At 44.9% G+C, this 24234-nt stretch overlaps 1 protein-coding gene across 5 annotated transcripts; it reads left to right on the top strand.

Moving 5' to 3' along the window:
• Positions 1–1187: 1187 nt before the first annotated feature.
• Positions 1188–18700, top strand: GOSR2 (golgi SNAP receptor complex member 2). Of its 5 annotated transcripts, none has more exons than XM_075994643.1 (6): positions 1188–1287; positions 8264–8324; positions 9764–9900; positions 10746–10878; positions 13243–13383; positions 16480–18700. In XM_075994643.1, exons 1-6 carry the CDS (start codon positions 1259–1261, stop codon positions 16639–16641), a joined length of 663 nt encoding a protein of 220 aa, XP_075850758.1. In that variant the 5' UTR covers positions 1188–1258; the 3' UTR covers positions 16642–18700. The 5 variants fall into 5 exon arrangements, with proteins under 5 accessions (XP_075850758.1, XP_012642305.1, XP_075850760.1 ...); XM_012786851.2 differs by having other exon boundaries at positions 8260–8324; positions 9792–9900; XM_075994644.1 differs by having other exon boundaries at positions 1193–1287; positions 9792–9900.
• Positions 18701–24234: the final 5534 nt, after the last annotated feature.

Raw genomic sequence — 24234 nt, 5'->3', positions numbered from 1 at the left:
AATTTGTCAAAGGAAGAGGAACATCTCCTCCCTTGGAAGTAACTACAGATAAGCTTGGCAGGATAGAAATGGGATAGCCTGTGGAAAGGAAGAAGTGTCCAAATCCAAGTCCCAACTCAAATGTCACTTCATTAAGTTTTTCCTGTATCTCCTCCCAGAGTCGACCCCAGCTGAGCTCAACCTTTGGATCTTTCTGGATTTTCTACCTTTCAGAATGTTTATTCGTATTGTTAAATAAAATGTATGGAAGGCCATTGGTTGGGACTGAGCTCCTGCACTGGGCCCAACAGAACAAACCTAAATGGACTTACTCATGACGTTTTACACCACCAAGCCAAAACTGTTTATTTGATCTTTAAAAAAGAGAAAGAGAATAGCCATATTCCCTATGATAGAACCCTCTGCTTTAACCTTTACAAGTAAAATAACTCCAAAATGACCAATCTGCTTCTTGTTCTGTTTCTGCTTTCCTCGGCCCTTTTCTGTCTATAAAGCCATCCTCCCCTGCTCAGCTGACTGGAACATTCATTCTACTTTTATAGAATGAGGTGTTGCCCAGTGCTAGAATCACAAAAGCCAGTTAAGATCTATAACCAAATTTGTTGTATTTTTGTCTTCTGACCGTATACATATCTTATTTCCTTTCCTAGATCGTAAAACTCTTTGAGGGCAGGAGAAACCCGGTTTTCCCCACATCACAGATGACACGGAATTACCATTCATTCATGTGGCGTTATTGGGTGGATAAATAGGAATGCGGGGAGATGGGCAGGCGAGTGAGTGGACAAGTTGGAGACAGGAAAATCATGTGCCAGGGAATCCAGTGAAGAGCAAAATCTCCAGACCCACAATGAAATGGTTTAAAGCGAAGCCAAGCAGGAGCCCTCCGACCCTCTCCGCTGCAGGTAGAGCAGGTAGCCGCGGCTTGCCTTCGATTTTGCTCTGAGGACCTCTTGTCAGTACCTGCGACTGTCCTTTCCAATGCCTGACGCAATCCTGAAGCTGGCCTTCGGCAAAACCCTACACCTTCTTAGCCTCCACGTGAAGCCAAGCTCTGACTACACTTATCCTTCCGTTGTCGGGTCTCGTTTCTCGTTCCCCTTCTCCGATCTCGCAACCACCGCCAGTAAGGCGCACGTGCGGGCAGCCCTGTATGGTAGGGGAGGAAGGGTCCTGCGACCGGAAACCGGAAGCCGGAAGGGGGGTTGTGAGGACGTGTTTCGAGGAAGCCGGAGCCGGGGCCGGCACGGCCGGCGAGATGGAGCCGCTGTACCAGCAAACGCACAAGTGAGGGCCGCGTAGGGGAGCGGGCGGGGACTAGGCTAGGCAAGCCAGCTCCTGGGGCTGGGGCCTCGGACGTCTGCAGCTGTTGAAGCCGAGTCCTTCCGCCGGGGCACTGCCGAGGCGGCTTGGAAGTGCCTAATCCCTGGCAGGATGCCTTGATCAGTCGCGGACAGTGGGACTCTGCCTGGGGCCCAGATACGTTGGGCAAAGGGCTGCTGAGGTCTGCAAGCCCGTGATCACTTGCTAGGTAGAGTAGGTTGAATGGAAAGCCGTACTACCTGCATTATGTCAAGCACTTGCCAACTCGGTGCTCTACGTTGGTAGAGCTAGTGGGGAGACACGGAGAAGTAGGAGACAGGGCCCTTGCCTATAGGACTTTACTGTTTATTTGGACAGTTAAGGTGCATACGAAAAAAGTATTTTTATTTCTATTTGACTTATACTAAAAACCGCATTTTTATGGTAGAAAGAAATTGCTATACAAGTAACATTGACTGTTATTACTTATTAGTCATATCTGGTTACAGGGTACCTTTATGGAAATCAAATTTTGGTTTAGCCTCTCGTGTAACTTAAATTCCTAGGTAGTGTCCTTTATTTATGTTGTCCTGCGTTTTTGGAACTTGCTGAGATATGTTGTTGAGTATGGTGATAGGGGCCATACTTAATCCTAATATTTTTGAAAAAAAATTTTTATGATTTTTTTATTGTAAAATACACACATAATATAAAATTTTACCATTTTAGCCATTAAGTGTACAATTCAGTGACAATAAGTACATTCACAATTCATATCACCACTATTTCCAGAACTTTTTCATCCGAAACAAAAACTCTGTACCCTATTAAACCATTCCTCCCTTCCAGAGCCCCTGGTAACCTCTTCTACTTTCTGTCTACAAATTTTCCTATTCCACATACCTCATGTAAGTGGAATCATACAGTGTTTATCCTTTTATGTCTGAATTATTTAAATTAGCATAATGTTTTAAAGGTTTATGTTGTAGCATATTTCAGGACTTCATTCCTTTTTATGACTAAATAATATTCCATTGTATGTATATACCACATTTTGTTATCCATTCATCTTTTGATGGACACTTGTGTTGTTTCCATCATTGGTTATTGAGAATAATGCTGCTATCAATTCTGTATACAAATATATGTTTTAGTTCCTGTTTTCAATTTTTTGAGGTATATACCTATCCTATTTTAAGAACATCCAAATTTATGCTATGGTTCTGTTCTGATGAAAACACTTAAAATCATACTCCCAGGGCCTGGGAATGAAACAAAATAGGCACTCAGCGTCCCTAATGAATTGACAAACACTGAAATGTTTTGGAGTATTAGGAATAAGAGGATGATGATTCACTTAGTATTTTATTTTCTAAGTTGTTAGGTTTCTTTCTTTTTACTTTGGCAATGAAGTGTTTGATTTAGGTGAGTGAAAATATAAAACCGACTTTATAATGACAGGATTTGCTTTTACACTGGGGAGCCCTCTTCTCATATAAAAATTATAGGAAGGGACTTAAAACTAATCTGAGTCATTGGAAAAAGGAATGAAACAGAAAATTATGCTCATGTTATTAAGAAAGGGCAGATCTTTTATAGTAGCAAGGCACAGTTATCTAGTAGTGGCTTAATGTTATGTATGGTCTTATCTGGTTAGTTAATTTGGTTAAAGGACGTTGCTCAGAAGGCCAGGGACCCAGTTTATTTTCAAGAATAATTTTGTTCAGAGAGTCTGTGATTGTACCTGTTATCAGTACAGCAGGTAGCTAATTGCAGAGAAATATGTGTAGCTCAAAAGAGGAATATTAAATGGTGTCCCAAATAAGATTTGTGGAGTACAACCCACCTCAGACTCTAGCAGGGTTTGTCAACTTTTTCTGTCAAGGGCCAGATAATAAATGTTTTAAGCTCTGTGGCAAGTGCTGAACTCTACTATTATAGCTGGAAAGCAGCCTCAGACAATATGTATACTAATTGACGTGCCTATATTCTAATAAAATTTTATTTTTAAGAGCAAGCAGTGTTTTTACACTGCTCCACCACTATTAGGGCCTCCACTACCCCGTCACTTATTCATTCAATGAATATTTGTTGAGCACCTACTATGTGTTGGGTACCATTTATGGTGCTGGTAGTACAGCACTGCCCTCAGGGAGTTTACTTTCTTTTATTCTACAATATGTTACTGTCTACCTTTCCTCTCAACTACTAAACCAGGAGTGGGAGTTCTGGTTCTAGACTTCCTTGCTTTGTTTTCCTCATCTGTAAAATAGTAGTTTGGGCTGGTGAGACTGTAAGGCTGCTTTCAGCTCCGTAATACTGGTGATTCAGTGTCTGTCAGAGGAAGCACATGGAGTCCTGTGAACACCAGCAATTAACTTTTGCAATTTGCAGAAATTAATGGTTGTAGCTGAGTTGACACAACAGTAACTGAACATATTAATTTTACTGGAACTTTGAACCCAATTTGTGATTATCTCTTGTCATGTTCCTGAAAGTACACTGGAATTAGATCAACATTTTAAAGTTACATATCTTGAAAACTCCTGATCTGAGCAATGAATGAATGAACAAAAGATGAAAAACAGAATAAACATTTTACACTTAAATATTATATTAAAATGAACTTTATAGAGGAGCTAATAGCCAGGCTTCTATTTTTGAGACCCCAGTGGTTATAAAGGTGTCCACCTTTGTTCCCTGAGAGGTCCAAGATCAGTCCACTGTCTTAGACCTTATCTCTAGAGATTCTGACTTAGTAGGTTTGGGGCACAAGAAGCTGTATATTTAACAAGCTCTCCAGATTCTTTTGATGAGCAGCTGGGTTTAAGATCTATTACCTCTTGTAAAGCTTTGTGTTTAGCAAAAAAAAAAAAAAAAAAAAAGATCTATTACCTTATCTCAAGACCAATTTTGCCCTCTGATGGGGTAAAGGCTAAATGTAGAGAGGCAAAGTGGGTGAAATGAAAATGACTGGATGGTTGCTACTACTTTTAAGTAAAACAGCAAACTTATGTGATGCTGTGTAGGTTACACAGCATTTTCATATGTATTTGGATTTATAACCCTTTAAATAGTTGTTAGTACCCCTGTTTTACAGTTGAGGAGACTAGGTACCAAGCAGTTAAATTACTTGCTCAATTCATCTTCTACAGCTATGTTAGAAAATAAGAAAAAAAAAAAAAAAAAATTACTTGCTCAATGTCCCTAAGCTTGTACATAGTAGAACCAAACTTTCAACCTAAACCTTTTAACTCCAAAGCCTTGTTTCCTGCTCACAGTGGTCAGAGGCAGCATGGATGCAAAGTGAGTGTGTATTATGGCTGGGAGATATAGTTTCATAGACTTTTAAAAAGGAGTTCCATTTAAAAATTCTTCCTACATCTCTGAATCTTTTTTAAAAACAACAACAGTGACCTTTGCTTTCTTGCTGCTAATTCTCTGCTTGATTATATTGTCACCCAAGCCCACCATGGACCATGCTAGAGAAGGCTAAAATTTCTTTTTTCTAACATCCACTCTCCCAGTTCATACTTGTGTATCTGTTACCTGTTCCTTATTGGCTTTGAGTGTGTTGTCTGAATTCCCAGTTAGTTTGAAACTGATTTTCTACTTGGCATATTAGTAGTTCCCACCCTGCCATTCATACTTGCTTTGTTGTATTACATTTATTTTCCTCTTAGGATGAAATATAGAGTTTGGAATCACTTTATTGGCTATATCTTCTCTAATTCATTCAAAGCAAATAGAAATTGGATAGGAAATGTCAGTGGCTTATGGGCCTGTACAAAAGTGCTTTGAGGAACATCCCTATCATATATGTCTCCTCTTTAATGTTTGCCAGAATTCCTCTAGGACATATTTCTGGAAGGAGAATGCTGGGTCATAGGACGGAAGCATATTTGATTCTACTAGTTATTTATTATCAGAAAGCTATTAAAGTGTTTTAGCAATTTATAATCCTAACAGCCATGTATGAGAGTTTGAGTCTCCCTATATCCTCATCGATGTATATGTTCTCAGTCTTTAACCCTTTGCACTCGCTTCCATTTTTCTCGATTCCTTTATTCTATTCGGGATTTAATTTTTTAAATACCCCAGATTTTACAAAGCGTGGCAGTAGAATAAAAAACTGGAGTTTCTTTTCATACAAACTTATTTATTTGGATTTTTTTATATTTCAAATTATTGATACATTCAAAGAGTAATTTTAATCTCTATAATTTTTGCTAACCGTGTCAAGTCACACTCAACATCGAGTGCAAAGGGTTAAAATATTTGTCAGTTTGATGGGGAAAACATGATGTCATTGTTTTTGAGCTTTTTGTTTTTGTTTTTGTTTTAGAGAATCTCACTCAGTCCTCCCTGCTGGAGTGCAGCACCATCATAGTTCACTATAACCTCAAATTCCTGGGGTCAAGTGATCCTCCTGCCTCAGCCTCCCAATAGCTAGGACTACAGGCTTGCAACACCAGGCCTGGATAATTTTTTAGTTTTTTGTGGAGATGGGGTCTTGCTATGTTGCCCAGGCTGGTCTTGAACTCCTGGCCTCAAGCGATCCTCCTGTCTCAGCTTCCCAAAGTGTTGGGATTGCAGGTGTGAGCCACCATGCCTAGCCAATGTCATTGTTTTCAATTTGTGTTTTCCTAGTAAAGTTGAGTGTCTCTGTGTATTTATTGACCATTGGGTTTCCTTTTATGTCATTTGCCCTTTCCCCCTCTTTTTAAAAATTGCTGTTGGACTCTTACTGATTTGTAGCAATTCTTTGTATATTCTGGATATCAGTTCTTTATTATCTGCTGCAGATATCTTCCAATCTGTGCCATATTTTTCTTCTTTTTTATGGTACTTTTGGGGTAAAGAAGTTTTTTGTTGTAATGTAGTCACACTTATCAGTCTTTTGTGGTTTGTGAGTTGGGGGAGGTTGGTTTTTGTCTTAGGTAAGAAATCCTCCTTTAACCTGAGGTTGTTTATGTACCTATATTTTCTTCAGAAAGTTTAAAAGCCTTTTTACATTTAGATTTTTAACCATCTTGAGTTTATTTTTGTGTGTTACCTGAGGTGTCTTTTTCTGTATGGATAACAAATGGAGCTGTTAGCATTTATTGTAGCCCATTCTTTTCCAACTGGTTTATGTCACCAAATTCCCAAATATGTGGGACTGCTTCTAGCCTCTGTTCTTTCCTCTTGGGTCATGATTAGGGTTTGTCTTTCCTTGTGCATTTGTATCTGCACTACTCCTATATCATTGTAATTATTGTGGCTTTTGTAATAAGTCTTAGTGGTAGAAGGAACAAGTCATTTCTCCTCATACTTCTTCAGAGTTGTCATGGCTATTCTTTGTCCCCTTTCCCCCACCTTCTTATTGTACTGCTGTTCCCGTTGATAATGCCACCAAACTTCAGATTTGCTCTGTTAAGTCACTGAAAATTTCTGACACAGCCTACATCCAGGCCTTCAGTGAAGCCCGAATCCTGTCCATGGGTGCTGCCATCCAGCCTCTGTAGCTGTTCCCACAGCTGCCTTGATCCACACGTCGGTCACCTCCCACTGCACTCCTCCTCCAGCCCCCACACCGCCATGTCCCCCATCCCAGAGTATGCTGGGCTTACCTTGCTGAAGGAGCAGTCTGGTCTCTCAGACTCTGGTAGTGATTTTTCCAGTTGCTTCTCAGGGCTGCAAGTCTTGGCTAGGAGCAGCCTCTGGAGTCATTTGACAGCTTACCTAGCTTCTTCTGGTGCCCTAGGTCATGTTTAGAGGCCATAGAAAAGCCCTGGGAAAGATTAGACACAAGCTGAAACCAAATTTGGGTGCCTGGCTGGCATTGGTAAATTTGGGCTCACGGTTGGTGGTGCTCACAGTGGAGGAAGATCACTCACCTTTACCCCTGGAGTTGGGGCTGATGTGAGAGCCCAGCAGGCCCCTTCACATGGGCTCTCATGTGGGGAGACCTCCTCCCTAGGCACCAGGAGGCGGTTGTTAGGGCCAGCATGATCAGTATCCCAAGCACTGATCATGGGGGACCACTAGGAAAGGTTCTGAGGGCGACCTTGGCCAAGCCCTGGGAAGCCTCCAGAGAGTGCTCTAGGGCCTGATGTCTGGGACCATGCCAGAGTTCATGGTACAGAGTTGCATTTCCAAATGACATGGCAATCCCTCCCTATTGCCAGGGAAAGATGTTTACCAAACAGGAGATCCCTATCTTTGAGGGCCTTGTCTGAATGATTTCCCCCAACTAATCGCCTCATCTCCCTCTCCCCTCTCCCCTGACTCTCTTGCAAGCAGGCCAGCCTGCTTATAATCCACATGACATGTCTTGCATGCCTTTTTCATATCATTTTTTCCCTAATCTTCCTTCACAAATTATTTCTCCTTTCTTCAAAATGATGCTCAGAAGTCCCTCTGTCCACAAAACTTCCCAGCTTCCTCTTTCCTGGCCCCAGCCCTTCTGTTTGCTTGCATAGCTCCTCAGCTTTCTGTTTGTTTACACTGATGTGTGTTGGTTTTCTCGTAAATCTTCCCGGGGCTTTTTCATGTCTATCTGGCCTGTCATTCCTAATTACATTGTTTCTCAGGGACAAGGATTATATCTCCCTTGCCCTTTGACTCTTCCTAGTACAGACCAGTGCTCAGCACATTGGGTCATAGAACAGAGTGTAGGATTGGCTGGGTCCAGTTTGAGGTTTATCACTTGCTGTGTGACCCTGAACAAGTTACGTAACCTTTCTGGGCCTCAGTCTTATGAAATGAGGATGATAATAGTAGTTTAATATTTGTGTCAAGATACTAGAAACCATGCCAGAATGTGTAGCCTAAAGTGCCACATACAAATTTTACAGTTCAGTGATGCTGTCAATTTAAATCAGTTACGTGTTGGCATCAGAAAAATTGTCTTTCCTAACTGAAGCGCTGTTGATTACTCCTGTCTCACTCATTTCCTCCCTCTTCCTTTGATAGGCAGGTCCACGAGGTCCAGTCTCACATGGGACGCCTGGAGACAGCAGACAAGCAGTCTCTGCACTGTGAGTAATTAACTATGGAGACCAGAGTCCTTTCTCTGATGACACGGTGCTAATGGGTTGGGTTTCCTGACTGCACTCTGCCTCCGGGGCTTAATGATTCAGTGTGGAATGAGTTTTGTTGTTCGGGTGGACAGAAAGACCCCATGGCAAAGTCACTGATTTCCTGATTTGTGCCCTTTGGAATCCCACCAGTCTTATCCCCCATTACCCCTCCACTCAACCTGACATGGCCCTATGGGAATGGAGGCTCTTTCCTCCATCTGTCTTAATCTAATTAACAAGTCCTTAGAGGAATGTACTCCATAAAAATTCAGAGATGTTTAACTGGAATTGGCCATTTCTTCTGAGCTGAGAACTGTGGCTTTTTAGGAGGATTATTTGGAAACAAAGAGCAATATTAATTAGTTTAGTTCCCACACCATGGTTTCTTCTGAGAAGCATGCTGTTTTTGGGGTTTGGGGTTTTTTTCTATTCTAAGAAAAGGTCCTTTTTCTGAGTCAGCTGTACAGACACCACCTGCAGGGGCTGTCTTCCCCCCTCACTGCTCGCCTGTCGCCAGGCCCTTTCCTCCTGTTCTCTCATCTCTCCTTTCACAGCTTCAAAAGCATCCTTTCTCTAGGTTCCGCTCCCCACCTTGTTCTAATCTAAACTGCCTTTGTTAACTGTGGGTGCAAAGGCCTAGAAGGGGCAGTGTCACTGCTGTCACTTCTTTAGGGGGCAAGAAGCAGTCTGGCTGCTTTCTTTTGTGCACAGTTTAGTTTCTTTGTTAATTGGACTTTGTTTGCCTTCCCTACAATCTTATTGTTGCATGATTAGAAATGGAAAAGAGGTCATTTTGACCGTCTTATCAAAAGGGATAAGGAAAATGACTGTTTATCATCTTTTTACCTCTGTGGAGTGTTTCCTGGGCCTTCCCTATTGGTTTTTGGTCTATTTTGGGGACTCCAGCATTGCTCAGCCCACCCGTTCTTGCGGAAAGCCTAAGGGAGTGCTTCTCTGTACGTTTCACATACTAATTTTTCCTTTCCTTTGTGCTTTTTTTTTGTTAACCTCATTACTGTAGGGACTTCAATTGGCAGTCTTTGTACTAGGTATTTATAATCCATGTCTGAGAACAGTCTCAAAAGAAAAGAAACCTATATCAGAAAATTTAGCTTAAAATATTATTTGGACAACCTTTAAATGTTCATTTTATTTTCTAAAGATAGGAAATTTATTTCTATAGGTTTACCTTTAGCTTTTTTAAAAAACTGGCATTGTTATGGTATGAACAGCTGTATGTGGTTTTTTTAGAAGCATTTACAGTATACCTTGAATTTTTTTCCATTCATTATTGTATACATTTTTCTCATTTTGAAATATGTATTTTCTAGTTTATTGGATATAGAAAAAAATAGGTGATTTATCATTCTAATTTAAGTTCACTATCTCTTTTCCAGCAATTATTCTTTTTTCTCTTTTGTGCAGTAGTGGAAAATGAAATCCAAGCAAGCATAGACCAGATATTCAGCCGTCTAGAACGTCTGGAGATTTTGTCCAGCAAGGAGCCCCCTAACAAAAGGCAGAATGCGAAACTGTGAGTATTGACCTCTGACATGGCTCTCATATGCTAGGTCCGTCAAGACAGATCTTTGAGGGGGCTGTAGAATATTCTGAAATATTGAAAAACTGAGACTATGCAAAGATAAAGTTCCCCAAAAGGGTGCAGTTATATCTGAGTGATAACCCCTCAAAATAAAAAGCCTGTGAGGTTTGTGGCACAGAAGCCTTGTGACCCCTTACCTCTTTGGTGTCATTTTGAAATATTGCCTCCAGTTTTTTTTCTGACCAGGTCCATGGCTACTTGAAGCCTAATGCTGCCGAGGAGTTTTGTTCTGCTATTTGGCTCCCACTGGGTTCTTGGGTTGAAATGAAATCTTGATCTTAATCACTTCGGTCAGTCTATTTATAATGAAATACTGATCTAATGTTTGATACTGCACCATGAAATTAAAATGAAACCACCCTTACTACCTCTACTCCCAGCTCCTGCTTCCAAAAGGTTTATGAAACTTCACTGATGCTTTACCTCAAAGATGCCCTTGGGCTTCTTTCAGGGGAGTGATAATAATCCATAGAAGGTCAGGAAGAGGTCATCTAACCTGCTTCCTCTCACCTGTTCCCTGTTATGCATCCAGAATCAGAGACCATTAGATATTTGAGTAAAGCAGCTAGAATCTTGTGTGCCACAACCTCACTTTAACCACAGGCTAATTCTTTACTATCAACACCATTGATCAAAGTCAGATCTCTTGGGGGATGGTGTGGGGTGGTGTAGGGAGAATTAAGGAAACGTCATCTTTCCCGAATACACAGCCTGGCTGCCTCAGATTGTGCTGCCCTGGGTTCCTGGAATTTAATCTCTCTCTCCATCAATTCTAGTCGTGTTGACCAGTTAAAGTATGATGTCCAGCACCTGCAGACTGCTCTGAGAAACTTCCAGCATCGGCGCTATGCAAGGGAACAGCAGGAGAGACAGCGAGAGGAGCTTCTGTCTCGCACCTTCACCACTAACGTAAGCCAGGCACTGGTGGGGGTCTGCAGGTCCTTGGCAGATCGTGGGGGCTGGAGCTCAAGTCTCTGAGCTTTGTCTTTTTTGGGGGTGTCTGAAACCTGCTGATGAGAAGGAAACCAACTGAAAATGCCAGTGGACTCTGTGCATCGCCACAGATGCTAGACCTAGACAGGCAGTCTCTTTCTCTAACACAAAAACCTGAAGAGGAAGCAGTTAAATTGAAGGAATGGGCAAAGGTGAAAATTACCTGGTTGGACTGGTCCGTTGCAGAAAGGTGGAAGTTCACATGGTCTAAACGTTTTTCTCATCAGATAGAGACAGATGATTAGAACTTAGACCATTTGTAGAGAAGGCAGCATTTCAAAGTTGCCTTCAGGCAGTTGCCATTGTGCCGTGTCTGTGTGTGGTTCCAGTGTCAGATGCATTAAAATGTTTTTGCCCCTAGTCTGAGCAGCAATTTGGAGGAATTTGTTAACAGATGTTTACGGTTAGGTGGACTGCTTGACTTGAATCTGTTTGAAAATCTGTTGGTTTTCATGTTTGATTTCTTAGAACCCATTGTCTGTGCCCCTTAATTGCAATAGTATCATTTCCTGTACATGGTTGTAGAACATACTGGCCTTTCTCTGTGTCCTGCATAACCTATTCCACCAAATGAAATGGGTTTTGGTTTTTTGTATTTTGTTTTTTACAGAGAGGTTTAATTTTCTAAGATTTTAGCTTTCTAAGCCTGTCATTAGAATTCATATCATTTCCCACTGTGCAGATGTTTAACTCTTGTTGCTACATCCCTGCTTTGCAGTAAATTTCCCCAAGCGTCAGAATGTGCCTGCATAGTTTTTGTTTCTCCAGAGTAAGCTGTCAAGTCACAATGTTTAACAATTCAAAAATGTAATGAACTGTAAGACACACTAAGAGATGTTGTATGGGCTTTTGATAGTTACTATGTTATATTCAGCCCTTTCTCAGGGCCGGGATGATTGCTTAGGATTATTTTTGTTTCTTGCCAAAATAAAGCTGTGCATACAATAGGCCCTTAATAAACATTGGCTTGCCAAATGAAACTTATTCCTGGTCACTCTCTGATCTGGAGCTCTGATACATTTTTCTGAGAGATAATGGCCCCTCAGCCATACCCTTTCAGATGGGAGGGTAAGAAAGATTTGGATATAAATGGCGTTCAGTAAGTGTTTGTCAAATAAATGAAGAGAAGTCTCTAATTGATTCTTTCAAACTTTAGAGTCTTTTGACCCCACTGAGCATTGGCTGTATGCAGAACACTATTTAAGGTGCTAAGAGTAAAACATATGAGAAAATTAAAAGACATGACTCCTACCTGTGAGAAGCTCCCGTGTTAGCAGGGGTGATTGAAACGTACACATGAAAAATGATTCTGAATTTGACCGACAAAGAAAACATGGTTTAACCTCTTTATGACAATTGAAACAGCACTACATGGCAGGAGAGTTTGTAATTGTCCTGAGGCAGGAAAGCAAAGAGAACACTATTACAGCTGGTAATGACTTGCTCCTGTCTACCGGCCACTTTGAGTGTACAGTTAAAGCCACCAGGATTGGTCTTGGTGCTTCTCCCACAGTACGGTCAGGAGGGCAGGCCGTGCACTCAGGACCCAGATTCTTGCCCTGCTGGACTCTTACCAGCTGTGTCATCTTGGAAAAGTCATTCTACTTCTCTGGGTGTCAGTTTCTTCATCTGTAAAGTGGGGATAATTAGAGTAACCATTGCAGAGAATGGGGATTCAGTGAGTTCAGGGCGGTGAGCCTGTAAGGCGGAAAGCACTGAATCAGGATTAGTTTTTTCTCTTTTCATTTCTTTAGCAAACTTTCCTTGCCCCCTCAGGAGAATAGTCTCATCCTAAACGCTGTTAGACTTTCAGTAGAAAGCATAGTTCTATCCTCAGTCTCAGTCTCCTTGGAGACATAAGCTATAGATAAAATAGCAAAAGAACAAAAGCAAACATTTAATACTACTTTAAGGGAAAGCCAAGTAAAGGAACATTTGGAACAAGCCAGGTTAGAGAGTAGTCAGAGAAAGCCCTCAGGAGAAATCCAATGAGGTCTTGAAGGAATAATTTTTCCCAAGCGAGGATAATGACACAGAGGCAGGATTAAGAATACTTGTGTAGTGAAACTCATTTGGAGAGTGACAAATCTGAGGCAAGTTCCTCCTCTTCTTTGTGAACAGAGGCCACCCCAGATTGTTGCTTTTTCTTTGTTAGGTTCCTCTGATTCTTGCACTATTCATTCCCTCTTGCTGTTCAGGCTTGGCCTTGGCCAGGGGCAGTCAGCCCTCAGGACATGACTAGTAAGTGAAGTTAATTAAGTGCCTGCGTTTCTTTCACAGGACTCTGACACCACCATACCAATGGACGAATCCCTGCAGTTTAACTCCTCCCTCCAGAAAGTTCACCACGGCATGGATGACCTCATTGGAGGCGGGCACAGTATTCTGGAGGGACTGAGGGCCCAGAGACTGACTTTGAAGGTGGGGTCCCTACTGGGGGACAGGGAGAAGGCCTCTTGCTTTGCCCTCATCCAACAGTTTGGTACCTGTGTTTACATTTTGATTACATGTCCCCAGATTGTGATATTTTGATGACAAGACAGAGCCCTTGAGTTTGGGATCCTTCCTGTTGGAATTGAGTTATTGTGAGCCTAAAAGTAACCAGCTCCTTTGCCAGTGCTTGGAACAGACCATAAAGTGGCCTCTCTTGGTTTCTAGATCTTTTCCCATTTATTGAACTTATCTGAAAGTGACTGCTACTACAAGGGGAATCGATAATAGGCTGAGAAATTCTGTATAGAATCAACTCTTGTGCGAATGAAGACCTGGCTATAGTTTGGTACCTCACTCTAAGGTGATTTTCCCTTAGGGTCCCTCTTGTGGACTGCCTTGTAACTAAGACCCTTTTGTACTTCAGTAACTGAATCCCAATGGGTGGGGACTTAGGGCTGCCTCGTTGATTGCAGTAAATAGCTTCTAGAGCACGTGGTGGTGATCCGCAGAGACTCTTCACGCTCTTTTTAGCCACGGGTATTCCTAGAAGCCCTGCCCCATTGGCACTGCTGAGACTCCAGCTAGCCCCTGGGAGTGGTTTACAGAAACATTACACAGACTCTGATGTCAGACACGATGTTTCAGCCTCAGCCCTTTTCCTGTATCAGCCCTGGTGGATAATGGGGTGTGGGCTCTGCCTGTTATCAGGGTGTGGTTCCCTGTGAACGAAGCACTCCCAGCCACTGAGCTGTGAGAAACAGTCACTCGGAAGTGTGAGCTTTATCTTAGTTTTTGTTGGACCATGTTGAGCCTGTCAGCTCCGTAGGACTTCGGTACGTTTCTGAACAGCCCCTGTTTTACCAGGGAGAGGGTCAGGCAAGTGCAAGTGACACTCGCCTCCTGCTGATAGTTGCGGTGTTTCAGATGGCCTGGAAGGGTGGTCTCTGGCAGCCTGCTGGGTGGGCCCCTTTCATAAGAGCCACCTGCGGTGATCTGAACTGATATGTGTTGATTAGCCTGCCCTCTCTTTAGGAAACTGCTGGTCTCCTTCCATATCTCTGAAAAGCAGTAGAGCCCTTTTAGGACGACACTATGTGTCACACTGATGAAGAGCCAGTGGGGGTCACAGCTGATTTTTAAGGCACATGTTAGCTTCCTGCTGAAGTCTGGCAGCATTGAGAGAGTCCATGCACCTTCCGCCACCCACTCTGTTGTCAGAGGTGAAGTGCTGGGAGGCTGTCAAGGTGCTTGGGGCTTGAGACAGGGTTCTAATTCCATTTCCTCTGCACACCTACTACTGCCTGGCTTTGTCTCTTGATTCCCTCCACCTGCCTCCCACCTTGCCTCTGTCAGGGAACTTTCCGCCTACACCATTTGAAAGGAACATAGGAGAGGGCATGAAGGAGCTAGGCTGAAGCACCCTGCTGCGGGCCAATCGTGGCAGAAAATGAATACACTTTTTGACATTTATGGTGGTTTTTAGATGATTTAGAAGCTTGATCCTTAACCTCACATGGTGATGAAATAATTCGCACATTCAGAGCCAAGCAAGACTTTAGCAAGAATCTAACGTTTACTGTCACCATCATGGAAAGAAAATATTTCTCTGCTTTCCTCTGACAGCAGTCAATTTGGACTTGAGATCTCTCTCAGTGAGGCTTGTTAATTGTTGTCTGGGTGGAATGGAGGCTTTGAGTTCCTGTCCATAGTGCCTTGTGTTGTTCTCACTCCCCCACCTCTTCTCTCAGTTGCTCATTCATGTGAGTTCATTGAAAAGATGGATGTGGGGGGGGGGGGCGTTAGGTTAGATGCCATCCATGCAGGTGCAGTTGGTGTCGTGTGTAGGAGTAATCTGGGGTCTGCACAGTGTTCATTACTCTTGCTGCTTCATGAGAAATTAGATATGTGTAAAGATGAAAATTAGAAAGTAGTCAGGAAGGACAGTCTGGATGGTTTGGGCTTTTGGTTTAGAAATAAAATACCCTTTTGTTTTGGTGGTGGGTGATGACATTTATATAAGGGGTTTTAGGTCATTATGTTGGTGTTTCTGTCTTTCCATCTTTTCCCACTTCAAACCCTGTCATCAACATGGACTTCGATCTACGTATTGTACGCGGTAGGTTCCCCAAAGATTCTACTCTACAAAGTGAACAGGTTGGTATCAAGGATTATTAGAGCTAGGGAGCCAAGAAAAAGGGTTTTGATGTTACTTTTTTAAATATAAAATATTTTAATTTTAAATATTTTTACTAAGGTATCATTTACATACAGTGAGGCATACAGATCTTATTTATACAGTTCAGTGAATTTTGACAAATGCATACAGCTTTTACCGACATTCCAATCAAAGTACGGATCACTTCCATCAACCCTGAAAGATCCCTCGTACCCCTTCCCAGTCAGTCGATCCCTCTCCCCCAGGCAACCACCGTTCTGACTTATTTCACCATAAATTAGTTTTGCCTATTATTGAACTTCATATAAATGTAGTCATACTACTCTTGTGTGTGGCTTCTTCCTCCCAGTAGTGTTCCCAAGGTTCGCCGATGTTGTTTCCTGTTCAGTTACGTGTTGGTAATTAGGTGCTCTCTATTGCCCAGCGATCTGTGCAGATACAGTAATACCATAATTTGTTCATTCATTCTCTGGCTGATGGACACCTGGATGGTTTCTAGTTTTTAGATGTTCTCCTAGATGTATCTCTAAAAGCTTTATTGTAGTTTTGGTTTTTATGTTTAATTCTATAATCCATCTCAGTGTTATACTATATATGAATTGAGGTTCATTTTTATGCACATATGTATATGTGAGATGTATGTGCATTATAAGCTACATTTATATGATGTATCAGCAGTCATTCCAACACCATTTGTGGAAGAGACTTTTCTTTCCCTGATGCATTGCTCTGGTACCTTGATCAAGAAACAGTTGGCCATATGAGAGTGAATCTATTTCTGGTTGGTGCTGTGTTCTGGGCATGACCAAGCGAATGTCTGTTGGTAAAGCCCCATCTCATGATGACATTCACCACCCTTGGCAAAGCTAGTTGATCTTTGTTTTTCTTTCTCTTCTCATCTGCTCCAGGGGACTCAGAAGAAGATCCTTGACATTGCCAACATGCTGGGCTTGTCCAACACAGTGATGCGGCTCATTGAAAAGCGGGCTTTCCAGGACAAGTACTTTATGATCGGCGGGATGCTGCTTACCTGTGTGGTCATGTTCCTCGTGGTGCAGTACCTGACATGAGCCAGCCACATCCTGCAGCTGAACCGCGTTCCCACTGCGTGCGAGTGTGTGTGCATGGAAGAGAGAGGGGGCTCATAGACCACCTTTTGAAATGTGTGCCTGTCTTAACTGTGAAGACACTTGGGAGTAATTGTGATCTAGATTCAAACATGCTCTGTTTTCTGTGACATCTTGGAGGGGGAGCCAGGGCCACCAAGATGCGCGGTGCTTAGGAAATGAAAGAAGTCCCTATTCTCTCTCTCTCACTCTCACTGGGGAAGGGAAAGAATGGCTTTGGTGGCTTTGTTCACACAGCTGACGTGCATCCTGGGAAGGCTTCCACACTGAGCCTTGTATGCAGGACTCTCCACACTTTCACACCTTCTCATCATCCGGCCTTTCTGGTTCCTAATAGATAGGCTGGAGCAAAAGCAAGGAGAAGAGAGAGGCCTTCTATTCCTGCAGCCATTATAGTAGATTGATTCACATGCTGTTGCTCCTGGCCACCTCCCCCCACTACCCCCAATAACATGTAGATGACTAACGGCTAATACTCATCACTCTTCCCTGGGAGCAGCTACCTAGGGGAAACGAGGCATTGAAGCTATTGCTGATAACAAGTAAGATTTTCCACATTATATTTGTTGGGTGTTTCTCCTTTCTTAAGTGAGGCCAGTGTTATTCCCTGGGAGGGTTCAGTCTTGAGACTAAAGACTCTAGTCACTGATTTTTTCCAGTCGTTCACTGAATGGTTGGCTATTAAGGTTCAAAGACTGCAGCTTGGTACCTATGCCAGGCTTTGGTGGGCCTTTGCTCCTTAAAAAGTAGCTGGGAGCAAAGGTTAGTGATTTGTCAATTACAGTCTCATCTCTGGTTTTAACATCTATTAATTCTTTGACTCTACTCTCTTCCTTGAAATATATTAGCACCTGCTAGCCAAGTCCCATTCTGCCTAGCCAGTGTAGGCAGATACCACCTTGAAGGCATCCCTAGTATGTTTGTCCTTTGAACACTCTGTTTTCAGGGACCATGACCTTTTTCCTTCTCTGACTGGCCCTGGATGAAGGCTATACCAATACCCGGTATATTGTGGAATTTATTATAAAGCCAGTCTGTCTTGAAGTCTATCTGATGTGATTACATGGTAAAAGTACCAGAAGGACCTGGTTAGTATATTTTCTCATTTATCACAGGCCTTGCCAGCCCTGCCAGCTGTGGGCACAGTAGCCTTATGGCAAGACATAAAATAACCCTCAGAACTTCCCGGAGGAACTTGAAATCTGGTCAGTATTAACCCCACCTTAGATTGTCTTGCCCCACCTACTTCCTGTCTTTGTCTCTTGAACTATCTTCTAATTTCTCTTTTCTGTATGTGTTCCATTTCACCTCCCTTATTCCCTTCCCACCTGTTTCTGCAGCCATATTGGTCTCTTCAGGCACATCTGTGACATCAGTCTCCCCTTTTGGTGAATTTTTTTACTTGGCACAGATAGTTAACATGAGTTTCCTGGGTACTAACTTCACACTTTTGGTCAGAGAGGATCTCCATTGCTCCTACCCCTCTAGTTCAAACGGGGGCCCCAGATTTCCACGGAAGGAGGAATCTGTGATCCCTTCTGAAAAGGGTTGAGGGCCCTGCCAGAGTGAAAACAGTGGCCTGGAGGGTGCAGAGGGTTTCTGTACCTTCAAACCTAGATCTAACTTTGGGGTGGCATAGTTTGAAATTTTCATCATATCAGCACCCCTGCTCTCCCAGGGCCTACCCACAGGGCTCTTGGCAGTCCATAAAATAGATTTTTGGACCACACAGACCTGGCTGTCCTGGTCCCTGGGCACCCGAGGATCCTGCCAGACAGCACACTTTGGAGGAAAGTATGCAAGGAGCAGGTGCGTCATTTGGATTTGAACTCTGAGGCAGAAACCATACCTCCCAACCCCCTCCCTGCATTGGCTGATATGACGTCTTTGTAGTTTATACCAGCACATTTCCACACTTTATAACAATTATTGGCCTCAGTGAATTTTCATGCTGCACCTTGAGAGCCAGTTCCCCTTCTTTGGAATAAAAATTGTGAAAGTAGTTTGTGGGTCTTTACCACCAGGGGCTGAGGAACAGCAGCCAGTGTGTCTGGGGGCCCAGGGGCACTGAGACCATGTCATCATGTGACCACCTTCCTTCACACTTTCAGTGTCCTGTGAGAAACACACCTTGGTCTAACAGTACAACTGTCTCCACAGCCTCCAGTGTAGGGAAGGCTCCCAGGCCAGGAAAGGAGCACCCTCTAGTGGAGTCGGGGGTGAACTCTTGGGTCAAGCTGGTGCAAGAAAACCCCAGTAGCCGGCCACGGCCACCTCGTACAGGCGTTTGGTGTGCCTATTGTGGTATAACACAGGTGGGTTGTCAGGAGGAACTTGGGAATATCTTTATTACACGGACATTTACTCGAGGTATGACCACTTTAAGAAGCCAAACTCAAAGACCAAGTAAGTACAAGAGTCTTGATTTTATAGAAGACATCACTGCTGGGTTTTGTCCTATGTCATTTGCCCTAATGAATTTACGTGGGTTTGATTTGCAAATTTGGATTTACACCCATTGTTTTTAAAGCAGATCAGTTGAATAAAATTGAGATTTATTTTATCTAGAAAATTACATTTTGTAAAGGAATTTGACATTGATTGTTATAACTCATGACCCCCTTCTTTCTGTTGCCATGCCAGAGAGTTTCAAACACTGCCCTCTGGCCTGCTGCAGAAGCAGCTGGGAAACTTTTAAAATTACAGATTCCAGGGGTCTACCCCAGACCTTCTGAATTAGAACTTTTTTTTTTAAGTCTTTGAGGTGATTGTGATTCTTATGTTGGAACCACCAGTCTTCTAGACAGAAGGTTTCTGTCTTAAAGATGATAGCATTTGAAAGTATATGCGGAACTAGCTCAGCATGTACGTGTGAAGAGCAAAATTTGTCAAGTCCAAAATAACATCTTGTTTATATCTACCTCATTCCAGAAATTATTTGAGGAGACTTATAGGAAATAACTAAAACAGGGAAATTACGAAGAAATGAAAACCAAGAACAAATCAAATCAGAGTAGGATGTCAATACCAAGAAAAAGAAATTCAAAATTTAAGTCATAAAGCCCTACAGAAATGCTCTGGGGAAACCTTTATTTGTCTTTGAGCTCTAGCAGCCACAGCAAAGGCAGAAGCATGCTCTGTCACAGTCTGAATGTGGGCTGGGGTGACATACTTGCTTAGGGAAAAACACACATCTTTTAACACTGCTGGCTTGCCTGTGGCCCTTACTGGAAGTCAAGCAGTTCTTTTCCTGGGTCCTTGCTAACCTCAAACCCTGTGTTAGGTTCTGTGTTGTCCCTATTGTGCAGACAAGGGGGCTGAGCTTCAGTGACTTTCCAAAGGCCCCAAGGGGAGTCCTGGAGGAGCCGGCCCCAGTGCCCAACCTCCTAACCACTGCACCGACTTGCCACCCATCCTTCCCATGAGGTGCTCTGCTGCGGTGTGGGGAATCAAGAGGTGTGCCGGGGACTGAGGCAATGAAGCCTGCTGGCATCAGGTATATAGCTATAAGGTATTTGTTGCAGACCATTCAGACCTTACATGGCAAGTTCTCTGTTCTGAAATAATTTCCTAGTTGCAAGAGAGCATTTGCGGGAGCTTCTCCAAGTGGAGGATGAAAGCTGTACTCAGGCCTCGCCACTAGGGGGCGACGCAGCCCTGTCTGTGGCTGTTGTGCCTGGAACTCTGCTCTGTGCTACAGGCCTGCAGTACTTAAAAGAAGAGGAAACAACTGCAGATTTGGTTGGTTCCCTTTTAGACCCAACGTTACCTGCTTAGCAGTAGCTCTGAGCTGTTATTGGAACTCTCAGCATGCCCACAAATGACCTCCAAACACCCAACTTGTTCTAAATCTTCAGCACACGAATGCATTGCAAGTAATCATGGAAAGCACTTCTCCAAGTGTGGTCATTTCTTCCCTGCTTTCTGTGTCCTTTCATGTGGCACATGGGAGGGGGAAGTGGGATGGCAAGGGGAGCAGAGGCGAGTCTGGCAGGTGCTTGTCCCCCTCTAGGGCAATGGTTAAGTTCCCCACCGCAGAACCTTTGTGAGCAGTCCCTCCCCGCCTCTTCCCTGTGTCCCTCTAGCACAGGGTTCTCACTCAACCCCGGCTGTGCATAGAGGTCCCCTGGTCTTACCTTGACCCGCTGGTGAATTGACCTGGGGTGCAGACTGGGTGTTGGGACTTGCCCAGGGCATTGTAACGCACAGGTGTGGGCCAGAACATCTGCTCTAGCACAAGAACATCAACCCAAGGCCAGGCCGTCCCCCATGGACTTTCCTCTGGCTGCACAGGGGAACCACTGCCCTAGACCAGCTGGGCGCTGGGGTGGAAGCCTAATTTTCCTGTCTGGTTTGGGAAGGAGCCAGATCCTTAGCCAGTGGGAACCCCAGATGGATGCCTCTGCCTGCTGAGTAAAGCACCTTGGTGTGACAGGCCAGCCCTCCCACCATGCCCCGCCCGGCGCTCCATCCTCCCTGGGCTGTTTGCCTTGTTCTTTTGCATAGCTGCACCTTTGCACTAGATGTTTCCCCCAGGGAAGCCTGCTCCTCCTGGCCAATATACCTCATGACATGCTGCACGTTTCTTGGGGAATGGTGGTGGTCACTTCTCACTGCAGGGACCTCTGTGCATCCCGTACACACAGTAGGTGTTCAATAGCCATTGGGTAAACAGCCAGCAGGACAGCACTTGAGCCCAGGCTGTGCAGGTAACAGAAATGGGTGCGATAGTCCAGCAAAGCTATTGTGGCCAGGCCAGGAGGAAGCCAGAAGGTTCAAGGCCACTGATGCCATGGGCCTTGTGTTTATATGCCCTCAACAACGGCAATGGTTACAGTAAAAGGAGCAGAGGCTTGGGACCCCATGAGGAAAAGTGTGTCAACCAGCACTGGGGAGAGAGAAGTAAAGTGACCAGCCTGTCTGGGTTTTAAAGCTGAATGTCTTAAATCCTGGTGACCCCCTCAGTCCGGAGTAAACTGGTTGGTCACCCTAGATAAGCTAAAGGCTATTAGTCATGACTAATGCCGGGTACGCAGGAAGAGGGGGACTGTGGCCTGGGAGTCTGACTCTCTGACTTAGCAACTCCATTAGTGTGATCTCACCATCCTTCCAGATGCCTGTGACACGGAGGCTCCTGGGGAGCTGGCGGACGCTCAACCAGGCCCAGGAGGGAAGTCCGCCAACCTCTGCAGAAGACAGGGACCACAGTACAAGGCGGGACATTCATCTTCATTCAGTCCTCCAGTACCCAGCACCATGTTGGCTGTTTCAGGGCAGAAAGAGGATCTGGAGGCAGCCCAGCCCTGAGCAGCTTGCAGTGACTGCAGAAGCAGGAAGCAGCAAGAAAATTACTGAACCTGGGATACAACTTGGCCTCGAGTCCCAGCCCTGTGCGGGGCATGCGCCTTCCCCAGCCTCAGCCTTCTCCTCCGAGAACATGGGTAACACTTGGCCACATCCCTTCCCAGGGTGGACACAGGGCCAAATCACCTAGTGTTCGTGGCAGACTCCAGAGGTCTGAAGCAGTAATTCCCAGCCTTGGCTGCTCCTGGAATCACCTGGAAAGTTTAAAAACTCTTGATTCTTGGTCTTACCTGCACAGGTTCTGAGCTGCTTGATCTGGGGCAGGGCCTGGGCTTCAAGATCTAAACCCTTTTTATTGTTCCCTTTCCAAGGAGGCTCCTATGCAGCCTAGGTTGAGGACCAATGCTTGAAATGCCGTCCAGGTGTGAGGGGCTCTTACTGCCACTTAGCTGGAAGGATGAGATCTATCCCTATGAAACAACCAAGTTTAGAGCAGCAGTAGGGGCACTAACCAGAGGGGCAAGGTGAGGGTGGGTGCGGTTGTGTGTGCAGGGGGCGGGAGTCGAAGGCAGGGCAGCGTGGGGTGGGCAAAAGCGTGATCAGCCCTGGGCTGGTGAGGGCGGTGAGGGCAGCCCACAGCACCCATGCTGCCCAGAGCCCGTCTGAGAAAAGGTTGCGGCTCAGAGGCCTGAGAAGCCCGGATCAGATCGGAGCTGAATCTTCGGTGGGTGGTGACTCATTGGAGAGGAACGGGCGTGGGCCATGTGGACGGGAAGCGATCCCCCCACCTTCCCCTTTCCAGCCTGGGCGATGGGATAGTGTTCTTTCGGCCGAGAAGACCACTTGGGCAGGGCCCAGCCTCTGGCCCCCCTAAACTGCTGGCCACGCCTGGCTTCTGCTAAGGCGTTCTCATACCCAGGGATCGGGGTCCTCTGCAGGGGGGAGAATAATCTGCCCCCAGCACCTCTCCCGGTTGTTGTGACTATCACAAGATAAAACCCTGGAGATAAAACCCTAATCACTCCTGGGTGCTGTCCAAATTCCTGTTGCTATATGCATAGAGTGGGCGTCAGTGTAGTGTCCATGGTGATTTCTTCCAGGAAACCATTTCATTCCCCCCCCACCCCACCCCCCGGCAGAGGGCAGCCTCTCTTACCTCCGTCCAGGGGTCCTAGGAGCCCCTCAGAAGGCAGCCCCCAGAGCTGAATTCCAGAACGGCAGTTGTGGCCACCTCCTTGGGTGAGAAAACACCTTGAGATAAATATTCGAAAGTCATTTGTTTGGAACAACATTTAATTAAAAATGTAAGAGGCCTGGGATATTCACTTAAAGAGAAAAATAGCTCATGCCCAGTACTGCACACTTCTAACAGGAAAAGGCAATCTAGTAATCATGAGAGATGTCATGAGGCAGCAACTAGGTGACAAGCAAGGGGGACGGACACCAGAGACTGCTGTTCAGAGGGCAGCGGTGTGCAGGAGGCTGTCTGGAGGGAGGACCCGCACAGCTGGGGGGTGGCGGGGCTTGTCAGAGGGGAGCAGTGTCTGTAGGAAGACACAGTGTTTGGGGAGCTGGAGACAGGGCAATGGAGCAAGGCCAGGGGGCCCTGGTGCAAATGCAGGGACAGGGGCTCTTAGCTGTCATCCTGGAACCAGCTAGGGAAGGATCTGAGCATGTCCTGGGTTCTGTGGACCCAGGAGCTGCTGCTTAGGAAGAGAGAGGGGGTGTTGGCTTGTCAGTCTCCCTCGCAGGAGCACCCAGCAACCTAGACTCCACCCCCACCCCCACCCTGGAGACACCACCATCTGGGCAGAGGCGAGGGGGGCAGAGGCTGGCACTGCGGCATTCCCTGAGAGCTCCCCACAGCTCATTTGCATGACGTGGACATGCTGACACGACCTAGTGCAGACGCTGTCAGTCTGGTGTGAGGTGTGGACAAAGCTCCACTCTCCTGGGAGGGCCCGACCACCGAGGACCTTGGACATGATCTTTTGAGATGCCACATAGCATGATGGGGTGGCAGGTTGGTGTTTGAGATGGGCATGGCAGACATGGCTTGGAATCCTGACTTTGCCGTTTCTTAGCAACCTAACCTGGGGCTCAATCACCTGAACCTTGGTTTCCCATCTGCTTAATGAGAATGATGGCTCATGTGCTTGCACTTGAGAGTTTGTCAGTCAATTTTTGTAAGGTGCAAAAGATCTTAGGAAATTGGAGTCAAGTAGGCCTAGG

The sequence above is a fragment of the Microcebus murinus genome, chromosome 18 (genome assembly GCF_040939455.1).
Source record: "Microcebus murinus isolate Inina chromosome 18, M.murinus_Inina_mat1.0, whole genome shotgun sequence".
NCBI classification, from domain to species: domain Eukaryota; kingdom Metazoa; phylum Chordata; class Mammalia; order Primates; family Cheirogaleidae; genus Microcebus; species Microcebus murinus.
This window is presented reverse-complemented; position numbering and strand designations above follow the sequence as displayed.